Here is an 18,293-nt window from a genome sequence, read left to right as displayed (position 1 = left end):
GCTGTGAAGAAATACGCTAACATGTGCCAGGAAAAGCAAGTATACAGTGTGATTGGAGTAGAGCAAGCAAGTATATGGGTGTGTGATATAGTTTGACTGTTTCCCCACCCAAATCTCATCTTGAATTGTAACTCCCCAAATTCCCACATATCATAGGAGGAACCAGGTGGGAGGTAATTGAATCATGGGGGCGAGTCTTTCCCATGCTGTTCTCATGATAGTGAATGAATCTCATGAGATCTCATGGTTTTAAAAATGGGACTTTCCCTGCACAAGCTCTCTCTCTCTCTCTGCCTGCTGCTATACATGTAAGATGTGACTTGCTCCTCCTTGCCTTCCACCATGATTGTGAGGCTTCCCCAGCCATATGGAACTGTAAGTCCACTAAACCTCTTTCTTTTGTAAATTGCCCCGTCTCAAATATGTCTTTATCAGCGGCATAAAAATGGACTAATACAGTAAATTGGTACCAGTAGAGTGGAGCACTGCTGGAAAGATACCTGAAAATTTGGAAGCAACTTTGGAACTGGGTAATAGGCAGAGGTTGGGACAGTTTGCAGGGCTTAGAAGACAAAAAAAGTGGGAAAGCTGGAACCTCCTAGATACTTGTTGAATGGCTTTGACCAAAATGCTGATAATGATACGGACAAGGAAATCCAGGCTGAGGTGGTCTCAGATGGAGATGAATAACTTCTTGGGAACTGGAGCAAAGGTGACTCTTACTACGTTTTAGCAAAGAGACTGGCAGCACTTTGCCCCTTCCCTACAGATTTGTGGAACTTTGAGAGAGATGATTTAAGGTATCTGGCAGAAGAAATTTCTAAGCAGCAAAACATTCAACATGTAACTTGGGTGCTGTTAAAGGCATTCAGTTCTAAAAGGGAAACAGAGCATAAAAGTTTGGAAAATGTGCAGCCTGACAATGCAATACAATAGAAAATCCTATTTTCTGAGGAAAAATTAAAGCTGGCTACAGAAATTTGCATAATTAACAAGGAGCCAAATATTAATCCCCAAGATAATGGGGAAAATGTCTCCAGTTTATGTCAGATACATTCACAGCAGCATCTCCTAACACAGACCCAGAGACCAAGCAGGAAAAAATGGTTTCATGGGCTGGGCCCAGGGTCCCCATACTGTGTGCAGCCTTTGGACTTGGTGTCCTGTGTCCCAGCCACTCCAGCCATGGCTGAAAGGGGCCAAGGTACAGCTCAGGCTGTGGCTTCAGAGGGTGCAAGCCCCAAGCCTTGGCAGATTCCACATGGTATTGAGATTGCAAAAGCACAGAAGTCAAGAGTTGGGATTTGGGAACCTCCACCTAGATTGCAGACTTAGAATTCATGCCTGTAATCCTAGCACTTTGGAAGGATGTATGAAAATGCCTGGATGCCCAGGCAAAAGTTTGTTGAAGGGGCATTTCATGAAAAATCTCTGCTAGGGCAAAGTGAAAGGGAAATATGAGGGTAGAGCCACCACACAAAGTCCCTTCAGGAGCACCACTTAGTGGAGCTGTGAGAACAGGGCCACTGTCCTCTAGACCCCAGAATGGTAGATTCACTGTCAGCTTGCACCATGTGCCTGGAAAAGCCACAGACACTGAGCACCAGCCCAAGAAAGCAGCCAGGACTGGGCTCTGTACCTTGCACAGCCACATGAGGGGAGCAGCCCAAGACCATGGGAACCCATCTTTCGCATCCACGTGATCTGGATGTGAGACATGGAGTCAGAGGTGACCGTTTTGGAGCTTTAAGATTTGTCCACCCTGCTGGATTTTGGATTTGCATGGGGCCCGTAGCCCCTTTGTTTTGGCCAACTTCTCCCATAATTCAAGATGAGATATGGGTGGAGACACAGCCAAACCATATCATTCCACCCCAGCCCCTCCTGAATCTCATGTCCTCACATTTAAAACCAATGACGCCTTCCCAAAAGACCCCAAAGCCATCCCACTTGGAATGGCTGCATTTACCCAATGCCTGTACCCCATTGTATCTAGGAAGTAACTAACATGCTTTTGATTTTACAAGATCATAGATGGAAGGAACTTGCCTTGTCTCAGATGAGACTTTGGACTGTGGACTTTTGAGTTAATGATAAAATGAGTCCCCTTTAGGGGACTGTTGGGAAGGCATTATTGGTTTTAAATGTGAGGACATGAGATTCAGGAGGGGCCAGGGGTTCAATGATATGGTTTGGCTGTGTCTCCACCCACATCTCATCTTGAATTGCAACTCCCACAATGCCCACATGTTGTGGGAGGAACTCAATGGGAGGTAATTTGATCATGGGTATAGTTCCACATGGAACTATAAATCTATTAATATAGTTCCATGTGGAACTATAAGTCTATTAATCTTCTTTCTTTTGTAAATTGCCCAGTCTCGGGCATGTCTTTATCAGCAGTGTAAAAGTGGACCAGTACAGTGTGGTAGAAAAATGCAGAGAGCTTACAGGGCACCAGATCAAATAGAGTCTCTCATTATATTTGGGAATCACTGACATGTGGAACATATTCAAAATCATAAGGCTAGATGAGACCACCAAGAAAGTAAACAGAGGAAAAAAAAAAACAAGAACTAACTCCTAAAACATTGCACATGTAAGAGGTTGGGGAAAAGAAGACAAACAATTCAGGGAGATTGATAACACAGCATTAGGAAGGTAGAAGAAAAAGAGAACAAGGTTGAAACGAAAAAAAATGTTAAAGGCAGCTAGAGAGAAGGGTAGGTCATCTACAAAGGGCAGTCCATCAGGCTAACAGTGAACCTTTCAGAAGAAATTCCACAAGCCAGAAGAGATTGGAAGCCTACCTTCAGCTTTCTTAAAGAAAAAATATTTCCTGGGGAGTTGGGGAGGGATAACATGGGGAGAAATGCCAGATATAGGTGATGGGGAGGAAGGTAGCAAACCACACTGCTATGTGTGTACCTATGCAACAATCTTACATGTTCTTCACATGTACCCCAAAACCTAAAATGCAATTTAAAAAAAAAAAAAGAAAGAAATAATATTTCCAACCAAAAATTTCACATCCAGGTAAACTAAGTTGCATAAGTGAAGGATAAATAAGATCCTTTACAGATAAGCAAATGCTGAGGGATTTTTTTTTTTTCTTTTACCACCAGACATGCCTTACAAGAGGTCCTGAAAGATACACTAAATATGGAAAGGAAAGACAGTTACCAGTCACTACAAAAACACACTTACAAATGCAGACCAGTGAAACTATAAAGCAACCACACAAAGAAGTCTGCATAATAACCAGCTAAGAACAGGATGACAGGATCAAATCCATACATATCAATCTAATCTTGAATGTAAAGTTGCTAAATGCCCCAATTAAAAGCCACAGAGTAGCAAGCTGGATAAAGAAGCAAGATCCACTAGTATGCTGTCTTCAAGACACCCATTGCACATGTTATACAATGATACCCATAGGCTCAAAATAAAAAAATTGAAAAAAGTTTACCAAGCACATGGAAAACAGAAAATATCAGGGGTTGCAATCCTAATTTCATACCAAGCAGCTTTCAAACCAACAAGATTTAAAAAAATAAACACATTATACAATGGTAAATGGTTCAATTCAACAAGAGGACCTAACTATCCTAAATGTATACACATCCAACACAGGTGCACTCAGATACATAAAATAAGTTCTTAGAGACCTACAAAGAGACTTACATTCCCATACTATAATAGTGGGAGACTTCAACACCCCACTGACAGTATTAGACAGTTTGTCAATGCAGAAAAGCAAGATATTCAGGACCTAAACTCAAAACTTGACCAAATGGACTTAATAAACGTCTATAGAACTCTCCACCCCAAAACAACATAATATCCATTCTTCTCATTATCATATGACACATACTTCAAACTGACCATACAATTGGACATAAAACAATACTCGGCAAATTTCAAAAAAATGAAATCATAAACAACCATGTCCTCAGACCACAGCACAATGAAAATAGAAATTAATACTAAGAAAATCACACACTACCATACAATTACATGGAAATTAAACAACCTGCTCCTGAATGGCTTTTGGGTAAACACTGAAATTAAGGCAGAAATCAAGAAATCCTTTGAAACTTATGAGAAAAGATACAACATACCAGACTCTCTGAGACACAGCTAATTCAATGTTAAGAGGAACGTTTATAGCACTAAATGCCTGCATCAAAACAAAAATCTCAAATTAACAACTTAACATCACAACTACAAGAACTAGAGAAGCAAGAGAAAACCAACTCTAAAGCTAGCAGAAGACAAGAAATTACCCAAATCAGAGCTGAACTGAAGGAAATTGAGACACAAAAAGCCATACAGAAGACTGGCAAATCCAGGAGTTGATTTTTTGAAACAAATTAATAAGAAAAAGAGACTGCTACCTAGACTAACAAAGACAAAAGAAAAGAGAAGATCCAAGTAAACACAATTAGAAATGACAAAGGGAGGCCGGATGCAATGGCTCACACCTGTAATCCCAGCACTTTGGGAGGCCCAGGCAGGTGGATCACTTGAGGTCAGGAGTTTGAGACAAGCCTGGCCAACATGGCAAAACCCTATCTCTACTAAAAATGCAAAATTTCACTGTGCATGGTGGTACATGCCTGTAATCCCAACTACTTAGGATGCTGAAGCAGGAGAATCACTTGAACCCTAGAGGTGGAGCTTGCAGTGAGCCAAGATTGTGCCACTGCACTCCAGCCTGGGGGACAGATCTGTCTCAAAATAAATTTTTTAAAAAATGACAAAGGAGACATTACCACTGACCCTACAGAAACACAAAAACTATCAGACATTACTATAAACACCTCTATGCATACAAACTAGAAAATTTAGAAGAAATGAATATATTCCTAAACACATACAACCTCCCAAGACTAAACAAGGAAGAAACTGAATCCCTGAAGAGACCAATACTGTGTTCTGTAACTGTATAAGTAAGAAAAAAACCTACCAACCAAAAAAAGCCCAGGGCAAGACAGACTCACAGCTGAGTTATGCCAGATGTAGAAAGAAGAGCTGGTGCCATTCCTACTGAGACTATTTCAAAAAATTGAGGAGGACAGACTCATCCCTAACTCATTCTAGGAGACCAGCATCATCCTGAAACCAAAATGTGACAGAAACACAACCAAAAAAGAAAATTTCAGGCCAATATCCACCATGAACACAGATCAGCACCACAACAAAAAGCTAATCCATCATGATAAAGTATGTTTTATCCCTGGGATGCAAGTTTGGTTCAAGGTACACAAATCAATAAATGTGACTGATTACATAAACAGAACTAAAAATAAAAAAAAAAAAACACATTATTATCTCAATAGATGCAGAAAAGGTTTTTAATAAAATTCAACATCCCTTCATGTTAAAAATACTCAATAAACTAGGAATTGAAGAAATATACTTCAAAGTAATAAGAGCCATCTATAAAAATCCCACAGCCTACATCAGACTGAATAAGCAAAAGCTGGAAACAATCCCCTTGAAAAATGGAAGACAAGTGTACCCTCTCTTACTGCTCCTACTCAACATACTATTGAAAGTCCTGGCCAGAGGAACCAGGCAAGAGAAAAAAATAAAAGGCATCTAAATAGGAATCCAGGAAGTCAAATTACCCTTGCTTGCAGATGACATAATTCTTCATCTAGAAAACCTCATAGTCTCTGCTCAAAAGTTCTTTGATCTGATAAACAACTTCAGCAAAGTTTCGGGATACAAAATTAACATATAAATATCAGTAGCTTTCCTATACACCAACAATATCCAAGCCAAGAGTCAAATCAAGAATGCAATCCCATTAATAATTACCACAAAAAGAATTATATACCTAGGAATACAGCTAACCAGAGAGGCAAATGATGTCTACAATGAGAATTACAAAACACTGCCTAAAGAAATCAGAAATGATGCAAACAAATGGAAAAACATTCCTTGCTCATAGATAGGAAGAATGAACATCATTAAAATGGCAATGCTACTCAAAGAAATTCACAGATTCAATGCTATTTCTATCAAACTACCAATGACATTCTTCACAGAATTAGAAAAAAGCTATTTTAAAATTGACGTGGAACCTAAAAGGAGCCCAAATTGCCAAGGCAATGTTAAGCAAAAAGAACAAAGAAGGAGGCATCATGTTACCCAACTTCAAACTATACTATATGACTACAGTAACCAAAAAAGCGTGGTACTGGCACACAAAAAAAGACACATAGGCCAATGGAACAGAATAGAGAGTCTAGAAATAATGTCTCACACCTAAAACCATCTGATCTTTGACAAAGGTGACAAAAATAAGAAACGGGGAAAGGACTCTCCATTCAATAAATGATGCTGAGATAACTGGCTTGCCATATGTAGAAAATGGAAACTGAACCCCTACCTTATACCACATACAAAAATCAACTCAAAATGAATTAAAGCCTTCATTGTAAAACCTAAAACTATAAAAACCCCGGAAGATAACCTAGGAAATACCATTCTGGACATAGGACATGACGAAGATGCCAAAAGCCAACTGCAACAACAACAAAAAAACTGACAAAAAGGATTGAATTCAACTAAAGAGCTTTTGCACAGCCAAAGAAACTACCAACAGAGTAAACAGACAACCTACAGAACGAGAGAAAATATTGAACCTGGGAGACAGAGGCTGCAATGAGCCAAGATCATGCCACTGCACTCCAGCCTGGGGTGACAGAGAGAGACTCTGTCTCAAACAAACAACAAACAAAAACCATTCCATCAGAAAAACTTGGTGGCCATAGAAGGAAAGTAGAGTAGTTACAAGCATCAGGGAAACATGATAGTCCCCACTTCTTCAGCAAGGTTCTTACCATTCACTGCTTTACACTGTGGTGTCTTCTGAATCCATTTTCCAGAACCTACTTTAAGGTTCATCGCATAGTAGAGTCTCAGTACAATTTAGTTAGACTGAATTGAGCCACGGCTTTCGTAGCAATGGCATTGCATTTTCTCCACAATTGAGGAGTTAGAAAGAACCATCACACATGCCTGTTCTGCTAGAAGCAGAAGTGTGTAACCCAGGTCATGTCCTTGCTCTCTCCACCTATGAGACAGCTTTCTGCACATTCACCGAGACCACCAGTGAAGGCATGATCTCTAAGCTTGGCTTCAGTTGTGTGATACTTTGCTGAGACACAGCCTCCTTCTGTTTAGTAAGGTCAGTAGCTGTCTTACTTTCCATATGAATAATATCTATTTTAGATACACATAGAGAAAGTTTAACTTCCTCTTTGTTCACATCATCTTGTTAGTTACTTAATGGTTCATTCTAAGCTTTCTCTCATCTCATGAGTCCTGATAAAATCATTCCAAATTATCCATTGACCATCAAATTGCATTGCTCATCTTGTCATACTGTATTTAATGTGTCATTCTACGCTGCCACTCCAAAACCAGATTAGACTATGGTATGTCCATGTTTTCAAAAAATGTACTCACTGCTACTTGGTGACAAAAATAATCCATTGATATTTCGAGGTTTGCTGTGATAAAACATACAACTGATCCTCAGACAACCGAAAGGTTGGGTTTCCCAGAAGCATGGAATGCAGTTTGGCTAAATAAAAGGAGATGGGGGGAAATGGAGTGATTAGATGCCATATTCACAACAAATACAATGTGCTACAATACAGCACAATGAGACAAAAACAATTACAGTTCACTGATTTAGGATCATGTGTGTTTTCCAGCGTTTCTAAGCCCTGCTATTCAAAAGATGCAATGGGTATTTCTAAAACATTTTCCTCCATTAAGTTGAAAAAAATCGCAAAATGCCTAAAATCAAATAGTAGAAGGAAGAAAGATTTCTTCCCTATTGTTTTGTAAAAGTATAATCCAGCGTTATTGAAGGGAAATGCTTTAACAAAAACGATGATGCTAAGTAATTATACCTGCATTTCCATGTGTCTAAACCTGCAGAGTGGAACAAAACATTTCCTCTGTCTCCATAATGAGCACACGGTGTCACTGCCAAGGGCCTCTTCACAGTGTCGAAATCGGCACTGGGAACCCTAAAAGAAAAAGTAAACAGTGTAGAAAACTCAATTTGTTGACATTAGAGTTCAACAACAATAGGCTTCTAATCAGTAAAAGAAAATATGAGTAGATTAAATTAGAATCACGAAGATATACTCTATCAATATTAGACCGTAAGTCTAAATTTCAGCAAATTAGTCTAACTTTAGTGAGAAAGCAGCAAGATAATCTAATGATTAAACAGTATAACATGCCGCAAATGACCGATAAAATGCTACGTTTTGTTATCCGTTAATCCATATGGTCCACTAGGAATAGAGGTGCAAGACTCCAGTGGCACTTTGACCACAATCCAATGACAGAACGACTTAATTTCTCTTTCTGAAGAAAGCCAGATGAAATTTTTAAGAATTTCTAGCTATATTCTAATTGTGAAAACGATTTCTATGAATCAATCCTTTTATTAGATAACCTGTTTTCTCAGTCTATGGAGATACTGTTAGGTTTTTATGGAGCTTAAAAGGTATGTTATTGTGGAATTTTAATTATGATGTTTTGATATACTATATTAAATACATGTGCTTTGTGCCTTTGGCTTAGAAAGATAAACAATTGCCTATACTCACTGACTTCTTTATATGCCAACAAAAGTAGATGTGGTTTGTTTCAATAGGCTGGTATTCTTAAAACTTCTGCGTTCTTTTACACATAAACACACACTTGGTAAAACTATAAGCCCCTGTTGTGTGGGCAGAGAGGATAACATTCTTCCCTCTTTTGACACATGTTCCATGGTTGTTAGTTATCTTTTATCTCTCTCCTACTTCTATCTTCATTCTCTTCCCCTTGTTAAAGTAGATCCATGTACTCTCATAGCATGGGTTAGTGGGCAGGGGCTATCAAGTCAATAAACTAGTATTTGAACCTCTGGCTCCACTACTTGCCCATTGTCACAAACTTAATACTTAACTCATACTCTCTGTGCTTTAGTTTCCTCATATGTAAACAGGACATAAAAAATACTTTCCTCACAAGTTAGCTATAAAAATGACATGAGATAAGGTGTTGTGAGCTATTATTATTTTTATTTATTCATTTAATTATTTACTGATAACTTATCACTCATTAGTCACTGTGCTAAATACTTGGGGATACAGCAATAAAACAGACAAGACACTCTGCCCACCTGGACATGGATTCTGTTGTTACTCTTTATCACCCTAGCATTTAATCTAACAGGTAATAGAAGTGAATCTAATTCCTGTAGTCAGAGAGGCTGACTCTATTCAGGTTTCCTAACAGAGAGGAAACACTTAAAACCAGACATGTCATCTTTTTTCACTGGATTCTTTCTGGCATGAGCACAAAGCTTCAAATACTGAGTTTTTACCTTTATCTGGTTTTATTAAGATCCATTCATCCTCATTCTTTGGGGGAATTACCAGTTTTTCCCATTTAACTTTATAAACTTTAATTTGTATGTGGCCAATTGGCTTACATTAATTTTCTTTTCTATTTTTATGATATTTAAACACTTGTTGTTACTTAGACTTTTGACAAATGAAAACTTAGTAATTGGGTTAAAAAAAATTCAAATAAGGAAACAGATTTATTACACTAACTTTGACAGCTACCTGAATTCAACTATTTGAATTTATAATGACTGGAATCATATTAACTAAAACAAAATCTTATATCATATAATATTTCAATATTAGGAATTTAATGTCTCGAGGTGCCATCATATAGGCAAAAGTGCCACATGAATATTCAAAAGCTATAGGCATGTAACTGACATATATAAGAGTAGTTTCAAGCAAATAATAGTTTTAAATTATTTCAGATTTCTTCAGATAAATTCAGGATGTCAAAAATACATGATAGGCTTTTTTACTCCATATTTTAAGTATATAAGATATCTTCCAAGAAAATAGTAAATTTTGGTTCAGCAATGCAAGTTACTGCCATATCTTCCTTCATTCTACTAAAAAGATTAAGCATGTGAAGTACTGTAAATAGTCCAATATTTACCTTTAGGCACGTGGAATTATAAAAGAAATAGCAGTCATTTCCAAATACTGCCATTTTCAACTCTCTTGCTGCTAATCCAATGTATTTTGAAAAATATATATGTATAAGAATTGCAGAAATGCAAATATAAGAACTATCAGTGTGTAAGAGAGAAAAAGAATATCTTTTTCACAGTCTTTCAGGCTATCAGTAGTATTCCTTTAAAACTGACCTCCTGTTGACAGTATATTACACAACAGATAACTCTTAAAGAAATTTCAGTTAGAGGATACCCTCTCTAGCTTCGCAGACCACTTTTTGTTGAAAGTGGTTGCTAGGAAGCACACAAACTGAAACTTTCAGAATTTTCCTCACTGTTACCTCATCCAATGTTTGCTCATCATAAATGACCTCACATGTAACTGTAGGCTAGTTTACCTGAGAGAACACTGTATTTCCCTTACTCATTAACTAAAGAGGACTAGCAAAAATAAAATAGCATATTTTAATCTTTAAATGTTCTGATTTAATATGGACTCTAAACTAGTTGATACTTTTATAATAGAAAGTAGTAAGTATTTCACAAGTAAACAACTTATAGAAGGTTTGAAAATAACACTAAATAGGTAAATGAGCTATCCATATTCTAAGACAATAAAAACAATTATTTAAATATGTATCTCTGCTATCCATTGATTTGGGAAAAATCATATTCAGATTATGATATATTAATAGGTACTTGAAAATAAATTAGGCTACATAGTCATCTTGTAGCTATATTCCATTTATTTGTTCATCCATCATAAAAAGAGTAATCTCTTCTTCCTATAGCAGAAAGGTTTCAGAGTGCTTGAAGGTTTTGAGAATCTGTTGAAAATAAGTGAAGTACGATTCCCAGAGGGAAACATTTCAATCAGCAGTTATTGATATCTTCCTCTTAGTGTCTTTCATCAACAAATTAAAACCTAGCAGAAATTAATTTAAAAATCATCAATGTATTAGTCCATTTTAATGCTGCTGATAAAAACATACCCAAGACTGAGAGAAAAAAGAGGTTTAAATGAACTTACAGTTCCACATGGCTGGAGAGGCCTCAGAATCATGGCAGGAGGTGAAAGGCACTTCTTACACAGTGGTGGCAACAGAAGACGAGGAAAAAGCAAAAGTGGAAACCCCCAATAAACTCATCAGATCTCATGAGACTTATTCACGATCACAAAAATGGCATGGGAAAGACCTGTCCCCATGATTCAATTACCTCCCCCTGGCTCCGTCCCACAACACATGGGAATTTTAGGAGATACAATTCAAGTTGAGATTTGGGTAGTGGCACAGCCAACTATATCATTCTGCCACTGGCCCCTCCACATCTCATGTCTTCACATTTCAAAACCAATCATGCCTTCCCAGTAGTTCCAAAAGTCTTAAACTCATTTCAGCATTAATCCAGAAGTCCACAGTCCAAAGTCTCATCTGAGACAAGGCAAATCCCTTCCACCTGAGCCTATAAAATCCAAAGCAAGCTAGAAACAATACGGGTACAGGTATTGGGTAAATGCAGCCACTCCAAGTGGGAGAAATTGGCCAAAACATAGGGGTTACAGGCCCCATGCATGTCCGAAATCCAGCAGGGCGGTCAAATTTTAAAGCTCAGAAATGATCTCCTTTGACTTCAGGTTTCATATCCAGGCCATGTGGATGGAAAAGATGGGTTCCCATGGTCTTGGGCAGCTCCGCCTCTGTGGCTTTACAGGGTACAGCCTTCCTCCTGGCTTTCACAGGCTGGCATTGAAAGTCTGCAGCTTTTCCAGGTGTATGTTGCAAGCTGTCAGTGGATCTACCATTCTGGAGATTGGAGGATGGTGGCCCTCTTCTCACAGCTCCACTAGGCAGTGCCCCAGGAGGGACTCTGTGTGGGGGCTTTAACTCCACATTTCCCTTCTGCACTGCCCTAGTGGAGGTTCTCCATGAGGGCCTCGTCCCTGCAGCAAACTTTTGCCTGGGCATCCAGGTGTTTCCATACATCTGAAATCTAGCTGGAGGTTCCCAGACTCAATTCTTGCCTTCTGTGGTCCTACAGGCTCAATACCACTTGGAAGCTGGCAAGGCTTGGGGTTCCACCCTCTGAAGTCACAGCGCGAGCTCTACGTTGGTCCCTTTCAGCCATGGCTAGAGCTGCTGGGTCACAGGGCACCAAGTCCCTAGGCTACACACAGCATGGGGACCCTGGGTCCAGCCCACGAAACCACTCTTTCCTCCTGGGCCTCTGGGCCTGTGATGGGATGGTCTGCCTTGAAGGTCTCTGACATACCCTGGAGACATTTTCCCCATGGTGTTGGGGATTAACATTAGGCTCCTGGCTACTTATGCAAATTTCTGTAGCTGGCTTAAATTTCTCCTCAAAAAACTTTTCTTTTTTTTTTCCTTCTCCTCAAATTTTTTCTTCTACTTCAATTCTACTCTTTCCTGTTGTAAATGTCTTTCTAGTCTTAAAAAAAAAAAAAAAAAAAAACTATTACAGCCAGGCTTGGTGGCTTATACCTGTAATCTCAGCACTTTGGGAGGCCGAGGCAGGTGGCTCACAAGGTCAGGAGTTCAAGAATAGCCTGACCAACATAGTGAAACCCTGTCTCTACTAAAAAAAATACAAAAAATAATTGGGCTTGGTGGCATGCACCTGTAATCTCAGCTACTCAGGAGGCTGAGGCAGGAAAATCGCTTGAACCTGGGAGGCAGAGGTTGCAGTGAGCAGAGATCACACCACTGCACTCCAGCCTGGAGACAGAGAAAGACTGTCTCAAAAAAAAAAAAAAAAAAAAAAGCTATTACTACCCTGTGAGGATGATTCCTCCTTTCCTCCTTGTAATGAAGAGTGATGGGAAATTTGTCTCCATGGCTGGGAGTAGGCCTGAAAATTCTGTAAGTATTTTGTGTTGGCCAAAGCAGGCTCACTCTGAGTGTCTTTCATCTTTGGTGCATGCTAGAGCACTAACATATCAGTCAGAGAAGAAAGACTTTCTTCGATTTTGTAATCCTGTGACACCACTTTTAGTACAGTGGCTGGTAGCAACTCCTTGGTAACTCTTCAGAATTATGAGAATTGGGCAAAGTTGATGGCTGCTACCCATCAGAGCATGAGTCCAGTTTATGACCGTGAATTGATCTTGTGACTCTCCCCTGATGTGGACTTGTGTTTCTGCCAGAAGCTTTGCTCCAGCTACTGAGGAAGCCAAAGTTTTGGAAATAGAAAGTGCTTGCTAAGAGATGACTAGATTTGCTCCTACTATACAAATAGTAAGTGTAGTGTGGTTTTAGGAGATGAGTATTTCCCAGAAATGACAGAATGTTGGACCTAAAAGGTTCTGTGGCAGTTTGGGAGGTGACAGTTAATAGCTGTGAAAGTTGTTGTCTCTTCGAAACTCATGAAACGAGCCGCTTTTCTGAATGCCTCTGAAGGAACAAAGAAGTCACTGGCACTTGACTGCAAAATGCTAAAAAGTTTCTGGTTCCAACATTATACAGCCAGCATCAGGTGTTTTCTTTTTTGGTAAATCTGGGATGTGATGTGGGAGAGGTTTTTGTGTTTTCCTATGAGAAAAAAGAAAGCAGAAAAGAAAGTAAACATTTTGAAATGGCAAATCTATTCCATCCTCCCTCCCCTCTGAATCCAGCAATCAAAAAATTGTGAATTTTTACATTTTAATTTTTTCATTGTCAGTATTCAGCATAACTGTGAACTTTTTAAAGGAGCTGTTTTATTTGTTGGGAACCCCCTTACTGTTTAGATACTGCTAAGTGAGATATCATTGCTTAATTTTTCCAAGGGCTAAGTCAGTAATATGCTGGACAGTTGAATACATGCAGGTAAGACAAAGAAATGAGACCTGGGCCTAGTCCAAGCCCAAAAAGGATGGAAGTAAAATCAGAATTCCCCTACAACTTCAGACTAGGAACCACTAAATGCAGTGAGATGGAAAGGCTACTATTCCTAAATATTTAGTATTTATTTGATTTAGTCATTGTCCATCTTATCAGTTACCCTCAAAATATTCTTTTGAGCAGTAAGTTAAAGCTGTTTTTAGCTCGCAGTTGATTGACTACCAGTACTCAAGCCATTTCAGCTGTTGGACCTCACCTTTAATTAAAATAAAAAAGATTCCTATGAAAAACTTGAGAATGAAATCCTGGTTGTAGTTATTCCTGTACTTCTGCATTAGTCTAAGACTGAAACTTTGCGTTCACTCTGGAAAGAACATCAGAACCATTTCGACCATGTTATGCTGCACAATAAGGCGTAGTTCAAACGGTAACTTTTTTTGATCCCAGGTATTTTTATTATAGCGTTTTCTGACAGTCTACTGGAAAAGCAGTTTTCATCCTGCTTGGGGATCTGGGGATGTCTAAATATTTCTAAACTTCTAGAGTGCTTCCCGCATGAACTAAAGATAACAGGTAAGTAGGTTTCATTGGAACTGCATTAAATCGACATCTGAAATGTTCACTGCTTATTATTTGATCTTTTTTTTTTCTTTTTTTCTTTTTTTTTTTATTGCATTTTAGGTTTTGGGGTACATGTGAAAAACATGCAAGGTTGTTGCATAGGTACATATGTGACAGTGTGATTTGCTGCCTTCCTCCCCTTCACCTATATCTGGCATTTCTCCCCATGCTATCCCTCCCCAACTCCCCACCCCCCTCTATCCCCCCTCTCCCCCCCAACAGACCCCAGTGTATAGTGCTCCCCTCCCTGTGTCCATGTGTTCTCATTGTTCAACACCCACCTATGAGTGAGAACATGTGGTGTTTGATTTTCTGTTCTTGTGTCAGTTTGCTGAGAATGATGGTTTCCAGGTTCATCCATGTCCCTACATTTAACTTCCAAATAAATCATCGGTTGAAACCGAGGTGGGGGACGCACGTGGGAACGCACCAGGAACGCATCAGCTTCTGCACTACAACTCCCAGAAGGCGCCGCGGCCAGGAAGCCGCTTCTGGATGGGCCTTCCCGCCCCTAGCTGGGGCTTGGCATAGTGGGGGCGCCGCGGCGGTGGCCGGGCGCCGAGTGTGGGTGGCCTGAGCGCCGCGGGTGACACCTACAGGGCTTCTCCCCGCCTGGACAGGACGCCGTTCCAAAGCGCGCCCTCCACTCGCACTGCTTGTTGGGCTCATCATGAAGCGCCTGGGCTCCGTGCAGCGGAAAATGCCGTGTGTGTTTGCGACGGAGGTGAAAGAGGAGCCTTCCGCCAAAAGGGAGCATCAGGTAAGCGGCAGCGCCGGGTAGGCTGGGCGGCCCGCGTGGGCTTCTCCCAGCGGCGCTGGCTCAGTGCGAACCCGGCGACGGCGGCTGGACGCGTTAGAACTGCCCTGCAGGCCAGGAGCCTCTGTAGGTTTCGTTGGGGAGGTCTGGGTTGGAAGTCTTATACGCCCTGAGTACAAGTCCAGGTTCTTGTACTTTTGTTAGTTGTAAGGCAGGGCATTTGCGAGAGAATTTTCCTGATCAGGAGATTCAAACTTGCCCTCGCAGGGAAATGGAAAAACCACAGGTCAGCACCTGTGGGTTTCAGGTCAGCACCTTTTGGGGAAACCTAATCAGATAATTGCCACAGTCCAAGCTTTACTACTTTTCAAAAGTGCAGTGAGAAAGGGGGGATATTATAAGACTTGCTTTACCTGTTACGTCGGAACCATTGGCGGTGTTGACAGTAGCCTAATTAGGTCACTGAAGATCAGACCTCATGTTACCAGTAATTACTTAATTTATTCTCTCAAGGTTTTCTCTTGTAGCAACGTGTTTTCTATATAATGTGCCCTCGGTAAATGCTAGTGAGTGAATAACAAGTAACCTATATTAAGGCAATTCTTTCATATTGTACTATAAAACGTTGTAGTCTTTGATCAGTAGAATCCCCAGTCATTAGTTGGGTGCTTCCCAACTTTGTTGATTACATACAAAATCCATGTGTCCATTGGAAATCCACCTCACTTGAGTTTCATCACTGCCACTGGCCTTCTCATCTTCTAGACTAAAATGTGTTTAAGGCAGATTGTCCTGTTATCTTTAGTCCCAGCCTGTAGGACCTGACACGTGGTAGGCACTGGATAAATATTTGTTGAATTAAATAATGAACCCTGGAATCATTTCAGGCCAATTTTCCCTTCACCTTGATGCTTTTTACCTTATAGCATCTGATCTTTTCATTCTTTCTACTGCTGTCACTGCTGTTATAGTTAATATTTCATATCCTGCCCATTGCACTACCTAATTGGTCTTACTTGCCAGTCTGATCATCACCATGTTCTTTCCTTGTCTAAATACCACAGTTATTACTCAGTGTTTGTAGCAGCAATCAGCCTTTTTTTTTTAGCTGTAATAAATAATGTAATCCATATAAAACATTATCATCTGTGTTAGTATTTCACTCTACTGTGATTTCCAACTTTGTATGTTAGAGGGGAGTAGTTTGTAAAAATATTCTCCACCAGGGAAAAGAAGCAGCCCCTTCTCTTACCTTTCTGCAATTAAAACAGCTTACAGTATTGTTTATAGCATAGCATCCACATTCTTAATTATAATTCAGGGCCTCCCACTAATGAGGCTCAGTCTATCCTCCATCCTTCTTAAAGTGAATTCTCTGTTTTAGCCATCTGTTTCATCCAGTGAACATATCAACCACAATCCTGTCTCAGATTTTTGCTCAGACTGTTCACTCTGGGTCACCTCTAGAATGTTTTTAATTTTTCAAGTCAGTTCTTCTCCATAAAATCTTAAATCAACTTAGTCATCTCAGTAATTTCTCCTACCCAGAAATTGTAGAGGGACACTCAATTGATATTCACTATTTTAATACATGTACTTTTTCCCCCCAGTAATAGTCTAAAGTCTTGATGACAGGTAGAGAAGGAGAATTTTATGTACCCCTCAGTGTCTCATGTTGTCCTTTGCACATGTGGATAGCAAAGACCAGATAATTGATTTTTATGGAAGGAATGTTTATACTCATCAGGAGCTCCATGGGGCAATCTTTCCCCCAGGATCTTTGATAAATTTAGATACACACACACTGCTATTGGACCAGACCCTGTGGCTCTACTTCCCTGGGTTAAATTGATATCCTTTGATACCAGAGTCATAAGTTAGTGAAAACCGGTTATATTTTTAAAGTACTGAATCCCTACTAGATGGTTATATTTTAAAAGTATTGAATACTTTCAATATACTTTCAGTACTAGAGTACTGAAATATACTTTCAATATACTTTCAGTACTTTGAGTACTTTCAATAGTACTTTCAGTACTAGAAGGGACTAATTTCTTAGTTTACCTGGTTGAAATAGTACCTTAGTCTTAAGCACACACACAGCAGTATGTTTATATAGTACAGTGTTGTTTCACTTTGTAAGATGTTGTTACTTCAGATATAACTGTAGAAATTGCCTAAGTCTTCTTCAGCAATGAAAATGAATTATAGATAAAAAGTTGGTAGGAACCCAAGAAACTGTCTTTTTCTCATCCTTGGTGCCTTTTTTTCTTCCTGACAGTAGAAAAATCATAAATATGTCAACAGCTCACTACTGGTAAAGCTGAAAGGGACAAGAAGAGGGTACCCTCAAAGCAAACACATTCAAAGGAAAAACAAAAGACAGGTGATTCTTGGTAGTTTTAAAAGTGAAAATTGTTAGGGGGAAAACATGAAAAAAAGAAAATCAGCTTCAGATCTTGAGTACTCATTGTGCAAAGACTTAGAACTAAAATGGTACTGAAGTATATGGTGTAACATCGCTAATATGGTCTAGTGGGCCAGCTTGCGCTATCTGTGGGGCTGTATTTACTGGAGTACCGATGTGAGGTCTTGCCTAAGAGGTGATGCCAGCAGGTCTTACTTCTTTTTTATATTCTAACTGCATAGTCTAGGACAAGGCTGTTCACAAACTAGATGCTCAAACTTTGTTGAATGAGTTACCACAAAGATTTTTAGATCAATGTAGACTTCTGAATACAACTTTCAAAGTAAACAATTCATCAGACTACATGAGGAAGTCAGGTAACTGTAAGAAAACTACTGTCAAAGTGAAGCCTAACTCAAGAGTCAAGAGATTTGTTTTATAGAGGAGATTTTTCTTTTGCCATCTTGAACATTTTTTAAGTAAGTAAATAAACCATAGCTGATACAGCTCAGAAATTTAAGTTTGTAGAACTGTCATGTCTCATATAAATCACTATTAATGGTAGGAAACCATCGGGGTTAACTTTCCTTTCAAGCAGAT

At 39.4% G+C, this 18,293-nt stretch overlaps 1 protein-coding gene across 1 annotated transcript in view; it reads right to left on the bottom strand.

The window, feature by feature from the left end:
* LOC135273225 (uncharacterized protein C12orf50 homolog) overlaps positions 1-10,104 on the bottom strand; it is a 38,391-nt gene extending 28,287 nt beyond the window's left edge. The window contains exons 1-3 of the mRNA XM_064372114.1: positions 10,051-10,104; positions 7,935-8,054; positions 7,483-7,600 (exon numbers count right to left, since the gene is read on the bottom strand). Coding sequence (XP_064228184.1) covers positions 7,483-7,600; positions 7,935-8,054; positions 10,051-10,104 — 292 coding nt within the window. The remainder of the gene's footprint in view (positions 1-7,482; positions 7,601-7,934; positions 8,055-10,050) is intronic.
* Positions 10,105-18,293: the final 8,189 nt, after the last annotated feature.

This window comes from Aotus nancymaae, unplaced genomic scaffold, assembly GCF_030222135.1.
Source record: "Aotus nancymaae isolate 86718 unplaced genomic scaffold, 86718_ANA_hifiasm-v0.15.2.pri h1tg000488l, whole genome shotgun sequence".
NCBI classification, from domain to species: Eukaryota; Metazoa; Chordata; class Mammalia; order Primates; family Aotidae; genus Aotus; species Aotus nancymaae.
Note: the sequence above shows the minus strand (reverse complement) of the source record. Positions and strands in the feature narration are given on the sequence as shown.